This window comes from Chiloscyllium punctatum, chromosome 46 (assembly GCF_047496795.1).
Source record: "Chiloscyllium punctatum isolate Juve2018m chromosome 46, sChiPun1.3, whole genome shotgun sequence".
Classification (NCBI taxonomy): Eukaryota; Metazoa; Chordata; class Chondrichthyes; order Orectolobiformes; family Hemiscylliidae; genus Chiloscyllium; species Chiloscyllium punctatum.
In genome coordinates this window covers 56,385,016-56,402,178 of record NC_092784.1, presented here as the reverse complement: position 1 = coordinate 56,402,178, position 17,163 = coordinate 56,385,016, and the positions used below count along the sequence as shown (strand labels likewise).

General features: G+C 44.3%; 1 protein-coding gene across 2 annotated transcripts in view; it reads left to right on the top strand.

Moving 5' to 3' along the window:
• Positions 1 to 6,279: 6,279 nt before the first annotated feature.
• LOC140468129 (cdc42-interacting protein 4 homolog) overlaps positions 6,280 to 17,163 on the top strand; it is a 127,457-nt gene continuing 116,573 nt past the window's right edge. Inside the window, exon 1 of one of the 2 annotated variants that reach the window (XM_072564321.1) lies at positions 6,280 to 6,566. In XM_072564321.1, coding sequence (XP_072420422.1) covers positions 6,543 to 6,566 — 24 coding nt within the window. In that variant the 5' untranslated portion in view covers positions 6,280 to 6,542. The remainder of the gene's footprint in view (positions 6,567 to 17,163) is intronic. The other variant, XM_072564322.1, reaches the window with a different exon arrangement.

Genomic DNA, 17,163 nt, shown 5'->3' with positions numbered 1-17,163 from the left:
AGTTCCACCCATACCTTTAGTGGAAGTAAATTTGTAATAACAGGCCACGTACCCCTGCTAGGTTTACTTAAAGAGGACAAGGTTATGCCACCCATAGCTTCAGGCCGCATTTAGCAGTAAGCTGTAAAATAAAGTGTGTAGAATTATAAGTTGGAACACCATCCTGGAGTACATGTAGCAAACGCAGATGCCCCAGCAGTGGTACTGCCACTGGAAGAGTCCATGATGTTTTAGATTTTCTGCGCACACTTCAGGTTAGAGCTGACAATATCGACTTTGGATACAGAAAGGTCCGCTTCTGGCAAAACTGAAACAGCGGGTGGTGGATGGGGGGAAACCAAAAGGCTATCACAACCAAAACTGAAACCTTTGTGGACCTGGCAAGACCAGATCAGAGTAGAGGATGGATATTGTTATCAGGAGGAGGAATGACTGTCTCGAGCAAAGGTTGCTGCCAGATATTGGTTGAACTCCACCAGCATCAACCCGGGACTTCTGAAATGAAGCTGTTGGCGAGAAGGTATGCCTGGTGGCCAGGATTGGTTGCAGATGTAGCTGGATTGGAGGGGCAATGCCCAGAGCGCCAAGCAGGACAAAAATTACTGCCAGCAGCTCCCCCACATTAGTGGCAATGGCCAGCTAAACCCTGGACTTGGTACCACCAACTATGCAAGTTCTTTCATGGGGTCAATGTTCTTAGTCATTGTGGATGCTCACTCAAAGTGATAGGATGTGTGTAGAGTTCATTTGTCAAACACAGGGATGGCGATAGAAAACCTATGTGCATCTTGTGTAAAAGACTGACTCCCAGAAGTGTTGGTCACAGATAATGGGCCATCGTTTACTGGTTGTATGGGTTTGACATGTAACATCATCATCCGATGGCCTGGCAGAAAGAGCAGTCCAAAGGCAGGTTTAAAGAAACAGCCTACACCCTCGCTACATTCCAAACTGTCCTGGTTCCTTTTTGATTATCGGACCACTCCTCATGCAACTACAGGGAGAGCTCCAGCAGAGTTGCTAATGGGGTGAAGACTCCGCACCAAGTTAAATCTGATTTTCCTGGACCTGAGGAGGATGAAACTGCTTTTGAAACGCCAACGCCAAGCACACAACTCTGCTAAGTGAGGGAGACGGTTTACTTCAGTGTACGAAGTATGGTGTAGGAACCAAGGGATGGGGAAGAGGTGTGGTCGACCCAAGATCAGATCCAGTGACATGTAAAGTTTAGGGTAGCTGCGACAGTCCTGAGCAAGCAGGTGGTCCATGTGAAAGGTGCAAATGGAGTGGGAGCAAAATGTGCCCAACTCATCAAAAGCCTTTCTGACTGTCCCAAAACCCGTGGGGTTGAGCGTTGAAGTTACCTCAACATCCGAGCTACACACAGTGGGTGTTGCTGCCTCGACCCCTTTGCCACCTGAAAAAGAGTGATTTTTTTTTTCCCAAGACTCTCCAGGTGCAAGAGGTGAGCTCCTGTGTGTTACACGCTGCCCATATCAGAGGCAGGGTCAGAGGAACCTGACCCGGTGCTGGAATGCCCCAGGCTGAATTACAAAACAAAGAACCGGCCTATGTCCTTGGACTCAGAGGAGGAGGGATATAGTGATTGTAATGAGGCCAGCCAGGGTTGAAGTCATAGAATATGAGTTCCCTGATTGAACCAGGTTAACAGCCCCAATCAGGGAGCCTTGGCTGACAGATATAAACAGGATTTGGAGTATCGCCCTCTGAGATGGGCACTGCTTGTCACAGGCTACTCGGGTGTTTCCTTTCTTCTGGTGGTGGAAATTTGAATAAAGATTCGTGCACCTTGTGTTTCTCACTGTGTCTCACACCTACACACACACACACCATGGGTGCTGGGGATTAATAAGCACTACCGCAGTTAGGCGAAAAAAAAGAAGAAATAAAATTTTAAAATAAACAGGATTTGGAGTATCGCCCTCTGAGATGGGCACTGCTTGTCACAGGCTACTCGGGTGTTTCCTTTCTTCCTGGTGGTAGAAATTGAATAAAGATTTGTATTTGTGTTGTCTCTCATTGTATCCTATATCTGCACACACACAACATGGGTTCTGGGGAAAATATAAGCACTACTACAGTTAGGCAGTAGTGTGGGGTTAAAAAATCTTTTAAAAATAGGAGATTTAGAATTTTCTCAGAAAAAAAAAACAGGATTTGGAAGTGCCCGTGTTGGACTGGGGTACATGAAGTTAAAAATCAACAACACCAGGTTATAGTCCAACAGGTTTATTATAAACAGGAGTATCAGAGGATCTGTTCACTCTGATACAGCTCCCTCAGAGCCAGCTCTCAGTGTCAAGGAAGTAAAGGGTTATCCTCCCAATAACAATATCCATGTGTAAGCAAAGGGTGACTTGGAGATACCAGCCTCTCTGGAGTTATTTCACTTTGTAGTCAACAAGTCTATTGATGCTTACTGCCCAGGCTTATGCAAGCAATGACCTCTCCCTGAGGATCATGGGTACCTATTGTACATGAGTCTGGCCATAGAGGGCGATAGGAATATTTATAAATTAAACCAAATATGTGCTGTGAGAAAGATCTGGAAGTTGTATGTCTGAAAGAACTGGATTCTTGTGAATGAGTGCACATTTACTGCACACCATTAGGTGGCATTAGGTATACAGACTGTGAAGTTCATTTTGAATACATCCTCATAGTTTTCTGGGTTTATTTAAACATATGTTGAACAATCAATGCTGGATGGCGTGCAGCAATCAGCACATGTTAAACTGATTATATTCTGTGCATGAAATACTGAATGATACTTACAATAAATTCCAAGCATATCTGTGGAAGTACTAATTATTGTATATCATAGCTCAAAAATGCTGTTTATGATATACCAACTCTTTATATTGTGTGTGTGAGAGGCCAGGCAGACTATTTTGCTTTTGGGACAACAATGAAAATTCATACACGTGTACATTCCAGCATTAACAGTCAGAGATGGTAAAACCTCCTCCCTTTTGCCTAAGGACTACAAGCCAATGATTACACTAGCCCTGTAATCTCAGCCAGCTCCTTACCACCTGAAACTGTCCTTGTGCTGGACTAAATGGTTTTGTTGCATTTACTTGCTGGGGAACCCAAAACAAATCTTACACTAATCTGTAATGAGCTGTTACCCGCAATGCAGCCAAATAACTGTGCAATGACTATTGAGGTTAATTTCAGATGTACATTACACCAACCAGGCCAGGATTTAGATCTTCTAGCCCCCCTTTAAAATGTTGGTTAGGAGGGTTTGTTTTTTGACAAAGATGTGGTAGTTTCATGGCCATCGTGTCTAATATGACTTTTGTTATTCCAGATTGATTTAATTAATTGAAGTTAAATTCCCCAGCTGCTCCCTATTTGAACTCATTGCTGATTCATTAGTACAAAGCTAAGGGATTATTGATCTGCTGACATAGAAATTATACCATCAAACACTTTACATACTTCCCGTTCTCACCTGTGGCTGCTTCTTGTAACTGTACTGACCAAGAAATAGTTACCTTCTCATCAAACTATTCAGAGATGTTATGACACATTTCTAGAGCATGCAGGACTTGAACCTAGACCTCCTGGTTCAGAGGTAGAGACACTACCAATGTGCCACAAGAACCCTTGCTGTAATGAAATGTCACATTTGTTTGTTTTGTGCCATCCTAAGCCACAATCTCAGTGAATACTGGAGAAAATTCAATGGGCTGAATGACCTACGTCCACTCCTATAACTTATGCTCACACAGCCAGCATGGCTCTTCTGCAACCATGGAGTCATACAACACAAAAGAGACCCTTCAGTCCATTGTATCTATGCTGACCTATCTACACTAATCCCACTTTCCAACATTTGTCCTATAACCTTGAATGCTATGACATTTCAAATGCCCACCCAACCAATTCTACAGATCGTGAGGTTTTCCTGCCTCAGGTAGCATCCAATGTAGTCTGGAATGGTATGTAGGCCATGCCAGGTAAGGATAGCGGTTTCCTTCCCTCAAGGACATTAGTGAACCAGATGGATTTTCCTGACAATTGGCAGTGGATTTATGATCATCACTAGACTCTTAGTTTCAGATTTTTTATTGAGTTCAAATTCCACCATCTCCTGTAGCAGGACTTGAACCTAAGTCATCCTCTGTCTTCAGGATTACATCTATTACCTTCTGTTATCATTTGTTCGAAATAGACAACTTACTGACTTGTTCCAGTCTTCACTCTAGTCTCTTCTAACGTATTCCTACGAACTGCAATTCTTTTTATCCAATTGCTGACATTCTTACCACGCGGTGGTTAAAAGTTCCGTCTGGATTCCCTGTGTAATGTCGCAGGGTCATAACTGCATCGAATCCATGATGGCTGTCTGTAGACTGATCCAATCAGTCCTAATCTCCAACTGTATATCCATAGACCTGTGGGTTTATTTCCCTCAAACACCCATGGCATTTCCTTTTGCAACACAGCTCCAGACAATGAGGCTGTGGAATTGATCTCCTCGTCATTACTGTTAATCTTGTAACAACCATTCGGTGAAGGAGAGGAAGCAAAGTCAATCTTTGCTCAGTTTCGATTTATATAGCTCCCAATCTTTCTTTCAATTCCACTGTCAGTCAATATCTCTTCCTATTTGCTCAAAAGTGATTTTCTGGTGCAGTGGTAGTATCCTGACTCTGGACCAGAGGGTCCAGATTCAAATCCCACCTACTCCATATCTGAAAAGGTTGGTTAATTCTTCCTCAAAGAACTATATTTGTTCAAATATTGAATTATTTTCACCTGTTTATCCCGACTCAACATTTATGCAATTATCAATTGTCTCCAACTCTCTCACATATTTCTCCACCTCAAATATATCTTCACCCAAAAATTTAAATCTGTGGTGCCGAGTCATTGTACCTTCGATTGATGGGAAATTTGTGTCTTTGTCCACCCTTTCTCAGCTTATCACAATCTTGTACACCTCTATCAGGTCTCCCTTTGTTCAAAAAAAACAAACCTAGCTTCTCCAACCTAACCTTGTAACTAAAATCCCTTATCCCTGGAACCATCTTGGTCAGTCTGTTCTGCACACCCCTACCAAATTGGACATCCTTTGAACATCTTGTGACTATTTATATTAAAGTTTACTTGTCTATGCATTGTGAGAGATTACTCTGTACACTGTTTTGATGTTGTTCTTTGTGGCAATGTTAGACCATAATCAAGTCTACAGTCTATCCTACTGTATCTGCAACATATAGGCAACTTATAAGCTACTTCCCACTTCTTCTGAGCTATAATTAAGGAAAGTATGTAGATTATCATGACAGCTAGGCAGGTATAACAACCACGGAGTGTCACTTGCATTCCTGACACTGTTGGGATGATCCACACTGTATAATCCACACTGAGATGGACTGCAGGGATTGTGAACAGAAACGAAAGCCCATCATTGATGGGAGAATTCACGAGCTGTCACTTTCCCTTGCACCCGTGCACTTTAAAAAGGATGTTAAGTCTTTGGAGAGAGTGCAGCAGAGATTTAACAAGCAACGAAAGCTTTTGGTTGTCTGCAGAGATTTTTAATTGGAATAAAAACAGAAAATGCTGGAAATACTCAGCCACTCAGACAATACCTGTGGAGACAGAAACTGTTCAGGTCAATGACCTTTCAGCAGACATTAGATTTGATCTCCTTGGAGAGGCGAAGGTTAGAGGGATTGAAGAGAGATGTCTAAAATCTGGAAAGGTTTTCACAGAGATGATCGAAAGATACTGATTCTACTGAAAGTGAGAAGGCTATTTCAGATTTCTGCAACTTCCACAGTTTGGTTTCCATTTAGCACAGCAGAACTGAGTAAGAAAATTGAAAATTAACAAGGTAGAAAGGACTAACTAACACTGAGACTAGACAGTCTGTTATGTCTTCCCCCACCCACAGCCAAGCAATCTCCTGGGAATAGCAAGTCAAAACAGGGGTAAACCCAAACCCCATTGTGGGGGGATGAGGGAAAAATATACTCAGGGAGAATTCCTCTCTGACCTTGCTGTCAGTATTAATTCAGAAGATTTCATGATGCAGGTGATGTTTGTGAATATTTCTCTTTTATGTGGCTTGGGCTCATTTGACAGTGGCCTTACCTCTGAGCCAGGAGGCCCAAGTGTGTTAGTGTGACGGTGTCCCTTTAACAACACCAGCCGTGTACACCTTGCTGCAGACTGATTGCAGACAGGGTGCTTGCTGTGTTAGTGTGATCTTGCAGAGAGGCGCAGTTGAGCTGTCTCTGAGGCGGACTGGTCTCGGTGACGCGGGATTGCGCAGCGCAGGCAAAGTCGCAGCTTGGAATTAACCAGGGGGCTGGAGAAATGCTTACAGTTTAAAGGATGCCAGGCACACCATTCATATAGAGAGCAGTTTCTGTAATCAAATTCAACATAGAACAAGAGACCGGACCAAGTGACTGGAGAAACAAAAAGGAAATTAACAAAGAGACTGCTGATCAATCTTCTCTCTTCCCAGCCTGAATTAAAGGCAAAGTTAAACCATCATGGAGTGGGGTTCGGAGCTTTGGGTGAGTATTACTTTTTTTTTACAAAATGTATACTGAGAAACCCTGGGGATGTTGGTGGTGAGGTTTTTGGGGAGGTGTATTGGATTTGGGAAGATTGAGAAAGGGAGCATTTACAATTCACTCCCATCCAGAAACGAGTTGGGAAAGTTGTTTTTCCCAATTGGGTCCCAATTATCTTCTTTAAAAGTTGTAATGACAAAAGTTGTTTCTTCCCTGCTCTCTAATGTCTGCTGGTGCGTTTGTTGTGGGAGAGAGTGTCTTTAGTCTTTACTTGTTAAGATGGAAAGGGTTGGCTCTCTCTCTCTATCTCTCTGTGCTGTTGTTTCAGATTTTAGCTCTTTTTTTTTAAGTTGGGAGTGATCGAGTTCCCAACTTCCCCCAAGTGCATGTTTGTTTTTTTTTGGGGGGGGGGGGGGGTGAGGAAATGCTCCTCGATCCTCTCGCCACCCTCCTGCCCCGTCCAGTTGTGTTCGCTGTTAACCAACGTGAGGAAAACACAGTCGCATTTTGCAATTTCTTTTTCACTTATTAAACAAAAAGAAACGACTTGCTTTTCATTTTAAAGCCCCCTCTGTGATACACTAGCGCTTCCCAGTTCACTGGTTTGATTGGGGGCTGTACATATGCGAGATTTCGACGCCTCTGGGGAACCTTGGTCCTTGCGATTCTCCCCTTGCCCAGTCTCTCCTGCAGACCTTTTGTGAGGAAACCCAGAGCCCTGTTCACTGTAGCTGCGTTACCCTTTTGTTTTCCCTTCTGGTGGAGGAGCTGAGAGATGAATCTTTATTGAGATTCACCTTGACCAGCCCTGTTTTTATTCCGAGCCATTTATCAAGGCTTTTACTGAGCGTGGTTGGGGGTTTTGGGAGCTCAGCTTTTCGGGTGTATCCGCTGAACCGCAGATCCCATGCAGTTTGCTTTCTTACAATCACAGCACAAAGGGAGCCCTTTCGGCCCGTCGTTGCCTGTACAAGCTCGTTTAATCTGACGAGGCAGCTCTTTTTTTCCCCCAGAGCTTCACTTGAGAAATCGCAGGACCAAATCCTCAGCAGAGGAATTCACTGGCATTTGTACTAGTCTTGTTGGTGTCAAATATCAGGCCATTTGGCCCAACTTCCTTTTACTTGTTTATGAAGGACTGCTGGCATGACCAGCCCATCCCTAATAGGCCTGGAGTTGGTGGAGGCAAGGTGCCTTCTTGAACAGCGACAATCCATGTGGTGTAGGTGTACCTTTTTATTACTGTTTGGGGTGATGTTTCGGGACTTTAACCCAGTAACAGTGACCGAGCAGCAATTATAGTTCCAAGTCAGGGTAGTCTGTGACTTGGAGGAGAACTGGTGCTGGCGTTCCTGTTCATTTACTGCACTTGTCCTTCGAGGGAGTGGGGATTATGCTTTAGATTGTTCTGTCGAGGGGGCCTTGGTAAATTTCTGCCATGCATCTTGTAAATGGGACGTGCTGCTGCTGAGTGTCAGTGGTGGAGGGTTTGGATTCTGTGGGTGCGGTGCCAATTAGGTGGGCTGCTTTGTCTTGGATGGTAGATTTAGAGTGGTGCTGGAAAAGCACAGCAGTTCAGGCAGCATCCATGGGGACATGACCTGTCCTACCGGCCTATCTTCCTTTCCACCTATCCACTCCACCCTCCTCTCTGACCTATCACCTCCGTCCCCACCCCCACTCACCTATTGTACTCTGTGCTACTTTCTCCCCACCCCGACCCTCCTCTCCGTTATCTCTCCACCCTGCAGGCGCTCTGAAGGGCTTTTGCTCGAAACGTCGATTTTCCTGCTCCTCGGATGCTGCCTGAACTGCTGTGCTCTTCCAGCACCACTCTAATCTAGAAACTGGTTTCCAGCATCTGCAGTCATTGTTTTACCTTGTCCTGGATGGTGTTGAGCTTCACGAGTGTTGTTGAAGCAGCACCCATCCAGGTATGTTGGGAGTGTTCCATCACACTCCTGACTTGTGCCTCATCAGCTCTGAGGAGAGAGGAAACAGGAGACTCTTCACACAGTTCCTAGTCTCTGACCTGCTCTTGCTGCAGTATTTAAATTAATGGTCCAGTTCTGTTTCAGGTCCATAATGATTTCGAGGTTGTTGATTAGTCCGGAACTAAGTGATGGTAACGTCATTGGGTGTCAAGGGGAGATGGTCAGTTATATCTTTGATCATTTGTTCCATGGGATATGGATGTATGAATTGTCCATCCCTCATTGGAAATAATGGAGGGTTGCTTTGAACCACTGTTTTAGGTAATAGTTGCCAGGAACTTGTGTGACACAAATGTTATTTGTCCAGTGCTCAGAGTAATCCAGGTTTTACCACATACAAGCACTAACTGTTCAATGTTGGTATTTCTGCTCCATGTGAATTCCTCCCACCCTTTTGATCTCCCCCTATCAGTTACGCCGAATGTTCTTGTCTCCTCCATGTGGTTTTTCTAGTTTCTCTTCAAATGTTATGTCTCCCAACTACTTCCTGTGAGAGGGAGTTCCATTTTCTCACTACTCTGTGTAAAGACGTTTTACCTGAATTCCCATTATTAGTGATGATCTCATTTAGGTCTGGTCTGCCCGGCATGGGGAAATATCCACTCTTTGTCAATCCTATCAAAGCTGATTTGTCATTTTGACACTTGCCCCTCCATTGTCTGTTTTACAGATAAATGAACCATTCACTCTTTCCTGACAGACTCTCAATTGTTGTGACCATTTTTTGCATATAATCCAGTGTCCCTGTATCCTACTTATAATCTGAGGACCAGGACGGTTCGCAATCCTGAGTTTGTCGAACTCAACTTTAATGCACTACTCTGCTTTCAATTCAACCTGTTTCTAACTTTAGTGACTTCTTTCTCTACAGCCCGAGATCCTTCTGTTTTCTACTTAAATGCTTATTCTTCCTACCAAAGTGTTTAATCTTGCATCATGTTAAAATGTATTTGCCATTACGGGCACATTCTGCAAGTTTGTTAATGTGTTTGTGTTATCTTGTAATCCTCCACATTAACTATTCCCTTCAATTTCGGTTACACCTGCAAATTTTGAAATTGCGTGCCAGAATCGTAATCGCTGTTCCGAGGATCAATCCTTATGGAATGCCACTTCCCATCTTTTGCCTGTGGGCCCTACCCTGTTACCTGTCGCCTCACAATACATGTTGTCACAACAAGATGAGGAACAGTTGTAAAGAGAAAGGATTAATGAGTGTTGTGGGGGAAGGGCAGGGAGTAATGATGGCCACAAATTTCCGCCTGTGATGGTTATCACTGGAGTCAGAGAGCTGTATAGCACAGAAACAGACCCTTCGGTCCAACTCGTCCATGCCGACCAGATATCCCAACCCAATCTAGTCCCCCCTGCCAGCACCCGGCCCATATCCCTCCAAACCCTTCCTATTCATATCCCCATCCAGATGCCTTTTACATGTTGTAATTGTACCAGCCTCCACCACTTCCTCTGGCAGCTCATTTTATACACGAGCCACCTTCTGCATGAAAGAATTGCCCCTTAGGTCTCTTTTATATCTTTCCCCTCTCACCCTAAACCTATACCCTCTAGTTCTGGACTCCCCCACCTCAGGGGAAAAAACCTTGTCTATTTACCCTATCCATGCCCCTCATGATTTTATAAACCTGTGTAAGGTCATTCCTCAGCATCCGACGCTCCAGGGAAAACAGCCCCAGCCTATTCAACCTCTCCTTGTAGCTCAAATCCTCCAACCCTGGCAACATACTTGTAAATCTTTTTTGAACCTTTTCAAGCTTCACAACATCTTTCCGATAGGAAGGAGACCAGAATTGCACACTATATTCCAACAGTGGATTTTCATTCAATTTCTTTTTGTTTATATGCTTGCATTTGTGTTTTTCATCTTTTTGACCAATCTCTGCACCGACTCCAGCCTGCCCTCCCTCTCCTTTCCTGAACAGGCTGACTCTGGGGTGCTCTATTCTCGTCTCCAGAGTTTTATCAGTGTGATTATTCTGCCTGGTCAACCTTCATCCTCCAGCAACATCACTAGAGCAGATGATCTGAATGTGTGTTCTTGTACATAGGATTGGGAGTTCCCTTGAGAAAGTCCACAGGATAACTTAAAGATGAATAAATAAGCCTTAAAGATGAATAAATAAGCCTTGAAGATTCAAATGGTCCACATTAATCTTTATAGTCCACGTGAGTTTCCCCTCTCCCGAGTACCCGTACCCCTCTATTCCTTCTCTCTCCGTTAAACATCCTGGCGACTGTGGTGCTGAACCAGAATAACTGGAAATAGAGAAACACCTGTTTTATTGATATAATTTGAAGTGTTTAGATCAGAGTGGGGCTGGAAAAGCGCAGCAGGTCAGGCAGCATCCGAGGAGCAGGAATATTGACATTGAGGGCAAAAGCCAGTGACTGAGGCCCAGGAATGTTCTAGCTTTGATTTGTCAGTGGGTGTGGAACACTCCTCCGATGTGACAGCAGACCTGTCTCAATAGTTAAAAATCTCACAACACCAGGTTATAGTGCAACCGGTTTATTTGGAAGCACTAGCTTTCGGAGCCCTACTCAAAGCTAGTGCTTCCAAATAAACCTGTTGCACGATAACCTGGTTTTGTGAGATTTTTTTTTTAAACTTTGGACACCCCAGTCCAACACCGGCTCCTCCAAACCCTGGCGTAGATATAGAGTGGGAGGAGGTGGGTTCAAAATTGAGCTGGGGAGAAATTACTTCTTTCAGAGGGCGGTGAATCTGTGGAACACGCTGCTCCAAAATGGAGACAGAATCAATCAACACATTCAAGAAAAGAATAGATAACGTTGCTGATGACAAGCTATATTAAGAGCTATGGAGACCAGGATAAGGTCAGTCATGATCATGTTAAATGGCAGAGTAGGCTTGTAGGGCTGAATTCCCTACTCCTGCTCCTAATCCCTCTGGTTTTGTGTAATTCCTATGTTCAAATCCCATGGCACATAGCGGAATTTGAATTCAATTTTGTTTTAAAAGGCGAACAATGTGAAACCATTGTTTATTGTACTAAAGTCCATCTGGTTTAATTACGATGTGGAGGTGCCGGTGTTGGACTGGGATGTACAAATCACACAACACCAGGTTCTAGTCCAACAGGCTTATTTGGAAGCACTAGATTTTGGAGTGCTGCTCCTTCATCAGGTGGTTATGGAGAATAAGATCGTAAGGCACAGAATTTATAGCAAAAGTTTGCAGTGTGATGATGTAATGAAAGAATTGCCCCTTAGGTCTCTTTTATATCTTTCCCCCTCACCCTAAACCTATGCCCTCTAGTTCTAGACTCCCTGACCACAGGGGAAAGACCTTGTCTATTTATCAATGCCCCTGGGGAGTTGCTTTGTTACTCCATTCACGGGAAAGTTGGGGGGGGGGGGGGGGAGGACAAGAGATAGGTTTATAAATTAAAGCATTCGGTCAATTCAGAGGTTTTACAGATTCAAACACATGAGCTGCGACTTCTTGAGATCATTGGACAACAGTATATTCCTCAGTGATCTTGTTTGTTAAGTTTCGCATCTTTTTGTCTCAATAGAATTGTGTGCTCTGGATTAGGGAGGGGAAACCTGACTGGGAGCTTTCTCTCCTTGTTATATAACACCCTGAAATCTAATCGGTTGAGTGTGATTCGGGGATGACCTGTACGGGTGGGGAATCTACAAACTGTCGGAAACAACTTGCATTGATGTAGCGCCATTTATAACCAGGGCTGCTTCACAGCAGAGGAAGTACTTTAGGAGTGGAGTCGCTGTTATGACATAGGAAACATGGCAGTCATAACCTCCCACGAACAGCACTGCGGTTATGGCCGGATTGTTTATTCTCGTGATGTTGGTTGAGGATGAAGGTTGACCAGGCAGAATAATCACACTGATTAAAACACAGGAGACTAGAATAGAGCACCCCGGGGTCAGCGTGTTCAGGAAAGGAGAGGGAGGGCAGGCTGGAGTCGGTGCAGAGATTGGTTAAAAAGATGAAAAACACAAATGCAAGCAAAAAGAAATTGAATGAAAACCCGCTGTTGGAATATAGTGAGCAATTCTGGACTCCTTCCTATCGGAAAGATGTTGTGAAGCTTGAAAAGGTTCAAAAAAGATTTACAAGGATGTTGCCAGAATTGGAGGATTTGAGCTACAAGGAGAGGTTGAATAGGCTGGGGCTGTTTTCCCTGGAGCGTCGGATGCTGAGGAATGACCTTACACAAGTTTATAAAATCATGAGGGGCATGGATAGGGTAAATAGACAAGGTTTTTTCCCCTGAGGTGGGGGAGTCCAGAACTAGAGGGTATAGGTTTAGGGTGAGAGGGGAAAGATATAAAAGAGACCTAAGGGGCAATTCTTTCATGCAGAAGGTGGCTCGTGTATAAAATGAGCAGCCAGAGGAAGTGGTGGAGGCTGGTACAATTACAACATGTAAAAGGCATCTGGATAGGGATATGAATAGGAAGCGTTTGGAGGGATATGGGCCAGGTGCTGGCAGGTGGGACTAGATTGGGTTGGGATATCTGGTCGGCATGGACAGGTTGGACCGAAAGGTCTGTTTCTGTGCTGTACAACTCTATGACACTCAAACCACCAAAGAACTGCAGATGCTGTAAATCAGAAATCAAAACAGAAATTGCTGGAAAAGCTCAGCAGGTCTGGCAGCATCTGTGGAGAGAAACCAGAGTTAACCTTTCAGGTCCAGTGAGCTTTGCTCCAAACTGAACAATTCTGAACAGTTCTGAGGAAGGGTCACTGGACCTGAAACATTAACTCTTGAGTTCTCTTCACAGGTGCTGCTGGACCTGTTGAGCTTTTCCAGCAGCTTGAGAAACTGAATGATTTTGGTAACAGATTGGTGAGGGGTCTTGAATCAAAAGAGTGCCTTTGTTGAGTTTCACAGACCCTCTTATCAATGGATCAATTTCAAAAGTCTGCTTTCTGAGACTGAGATCAGCAGGTCTTTTGTTGGATGAGGGTACTAATTGCTTCGCAGCAAAGATGAGTCAACTGAGTTGTGATGCAGATCAGATTTCATCTGGCAGACCAGGCTTGAAGCGTCAACTGGGGTCTTGCAGCTAACTCCATGGGAAAGTAAATGATTAAAAAACTTAAGAAAGATGTTTTTGTTGATGTGTTGGGCACTTCTCATAAACGATTAATTTTCTGTAGTCTTACTTTATATGATTTTGTGCCCGGTATTGTTCAGTGTAAGAGTTGAGAGTGTCAGGCAGCATCCGAAGTGCAGGAGAATCGACGTTTCGGGCCTCCTGGAGAGTTTAGGCCCTAAACATCGATTCTCCTGCTGTTTGGATGCTGCCTGACCTGCTGTGCTTTTCCAGCACCACATTGTTGACTCGAATCTCCAGGATCTGCAGTCCTCATTTTCTCTGTTGTAAGCAGTTTTGAGATTTTTGAGTCCATTAAATGTGGAGTCCAGTGTTTTAATAAATTTACTGTGAAAAATATGCAAAAGAAAGAATGTTCATTTATATAGCAAGCTTAATGTCCTTTGGAATGACTCGATTGGAGGATTTGAGCTATCGGGAGAGGTTGAATAGGCTAGGGCTGTTCTCCCAGAGCAACGGAGGCTGAGAAGTGACTTTATAGAGGTTTATAAAATCATGAGGGACATAAATAGACAAGGTTTTTTTTCCCCTAGGATTGGGGAGTCCAGGACGAGAGGGTATAGGTTTAGGGTGAGAAGGGAAAGATATAAGAGGGACCTAGGGGGCAGTGATTGTGTGCAGAGGGTGGTACGTGTATGGAATGAGCTGCCAGAGGAAGTGGTGGAGGCTAGTACAATTAAACATTTAAAAGGCATCTGGATGGGTTTATGAATAGAAAGGGTTTAGAGAGATATGGGCCGGGTGCTGGTAAGTGGGACGGGATTAATTTAGGATAGCTAGTCGGCATGGACGAGTTGGACTGAAGGGTCTGTTTCTGTGCTATACATCTGTATGACTCTATAATTGACCTGAAAGTAATGTCACAGGCAAGTACTCATCCCACGGTCTAAACACAGCAAGATCCCACTAGCAACAGTGAGATGTTGTAAGTAATTGGATAATCTTGTCTTGGTGATGTTTGAGGGATGAATGATGGCAGGTGCCCTTGGCGAACTGCGGAGGACCTCTGAGCTTTGTTGCAAGTTAAATGGACTTCAGTTTAATAACTCGCCTGAAAGATCACACTTCTTGCAGCATTACACTACCATAGCATAGCATTGGAGGAGTATCAGCCTAGATTATGTGCAGTAGGTTTGGAGGTGAGGACGCTGCCATGGGACAAGACTGACACATAGGGTTCTGCACTTGTCCTCAACCTAGGTTTCTCACAGGGAGAGTCTGTCCTGGGCTACCACTAGCTTGATGCTCCTTAGTCTTAAGTGCAGGAAGCACTGGAAAATCTCATCAGTCACCATCTGCTGAGAGAAAAACAGTTAATGCTTTGAGTCCAGGCTGAGTCCCAACAGTTCTGAAGAAAATGCCTAGACATAGGGAGAATGGGGTGAATTTAAATTATGCTTTGCCCCTCTTAATCCTAAAACAGTGATGTATTTGATTTATTTACTCTTTTCACTGACTAAGATAGGCCAAAGGGTGTTCCTGAAAACTTAGTTTTTGCATTCCAATTTCTGAAATAAACATACGACAGAAATCCTTTTTGAGGTGAAATCGACAAATTTAACAAAATTAATTATTGGCGAAATTTACAAAGCACTGGGGGAGTTGCTTTGTTACTCCATTCTCAGGGAATTACGGGGAGGAGAAGCAGGACAGGAGATATTTTATAAATTAAAGCGTTTGGTTAATTCAGAGGTTTTACAGATCCGTAAACATGAGCTGCGACTTCTTGAGATCATTGGACAACAGTAAATTCCTCAGTGATTGGCTTCCTCCTCGCAGTCAAATCTGAGTTTCTTTTCAGCCAGCAACGTATAGGTAGAGATAGAGAGTCTGAGGCAGGAGGCCAACTCAGCCTGGAGTCCTGTCTCTCTGTCTGTCTCAGTCTCTCTTTCTCGAGGTCAAGCCACAACTGACTTAGAATCCCAGATTCAACCAGCTCTGATTTCAGTCATGTGACAAGGACAGGCATTTCAGGTGCAGATGGTCCATCTCAGTGAGTTACTTGGAAGGTCATAAAGCCAACAGCTCCCCCCCCCGCCCCCATTACAGTCTGCAATGCAAGGTGACGAGTTAATTTAAAGCATTAGTGCTCATTTTAACATCGCTGGTCTTGATGTTTTCCTTTGTCTCAAGCTGGCTGGAAGCCGATAGCTCTCCTCTGAGTCCTTTCTCTCCACTTTCATAGAAATTCGTAGAACCCCTACAGTGTGGAAACAGGCCCTTCGGCCCAACAAGTCCACACTGACTCTCTGAAGAGTAACCCACCCACACCCATTCCCCTACTACTCTACGTTTACTCCAGACTAATGCACCTAACCTACACATCCCTGAATGCTATGGGCAATTTAGCATGGCCAATTCGCCTATCTTTGGATTGTGGGAGAAAACTGGAACACCCAAAGGAAACCCTTCAAACTCCACACAGAGAGTCGCCCGAGGCTAGAATCGAACCCAGGTCCCTGGCGCTGTGAGACAGCAGTGCTAACCACTGAGCCCCCATGCTGCCATTAATGTCTGTAACATATAGGGGTTCAGATGCTGTTGGAAATATGATCAGCCTTGGCCATTTTCGGAGCCCAGGAAAATGTCAGTTTTTCGAAGGGATCAAATTTAAACACAAAAAGACTAGCTTTTTCTTTGGGGATTTTCCGCTTGACGTCTGGCCATGACACAACATGCAGATGACATTTGCAGGATTTAGTTTGTTATTTCGGTTCCTCAATTCTTTTTTTTAAAATTAAATTCACAAATCAAGCTGACCAGCATATCTTCGAAGCAAGTGGTACTGGCCTCTTGGTTCAGAGGTAGGTGCACTACGACTGTGCCATGAGCCCAAGAGTGAAAGCCTCAGTTGGAAGTCAGCAATATTGGCCAGTGGGCATTGGGGATTGGCTGTAGATGACGTGTGTCATCCAGAGCCCCATTCAATTTATCATTGTTCCTGTGGGTCCAGATAGTGATTCTGAGCAGGATGTTTAGGACTGAGAAAATATTGCCCAGTCTTTGCCTCATCCAACGGCTTCATATGTAGCAGTTGTCCGACTGTGATTGTAGAGTCATAGAGATGTACAGCATGGAAGCAGACCCTTCGGTCCAACCCGTCCATGCCGACCAGATATCCCAATCCAATCTCGTCTCACCTGCCAGCACCTGGCCCATATCCCTCCAAACCCTTCCTATTCATGGACCCATCCAAATGTCTCTTAAATGTTGCAATTGTACCAGCCTCCACCACTTCCTCTGGCAGCTCATTCCATACACGTACCACCCTCTGCGTGAAAAAGTTGCCCCTTAGATCTCTTTTATATCTTTTCCCCCCTCACCCTAAACCTATGCCCTCTAGTTCTGGACTCCCCGACCCCAGAGAAAAGACTTTGCCTATTTACCCTATCCATGCCCCTTATAATTTTATAAACCTCAGTAAGGTCCACCCCTCAGCCTCCAACGCTCCAGGGAAAAGAAGCCCCATC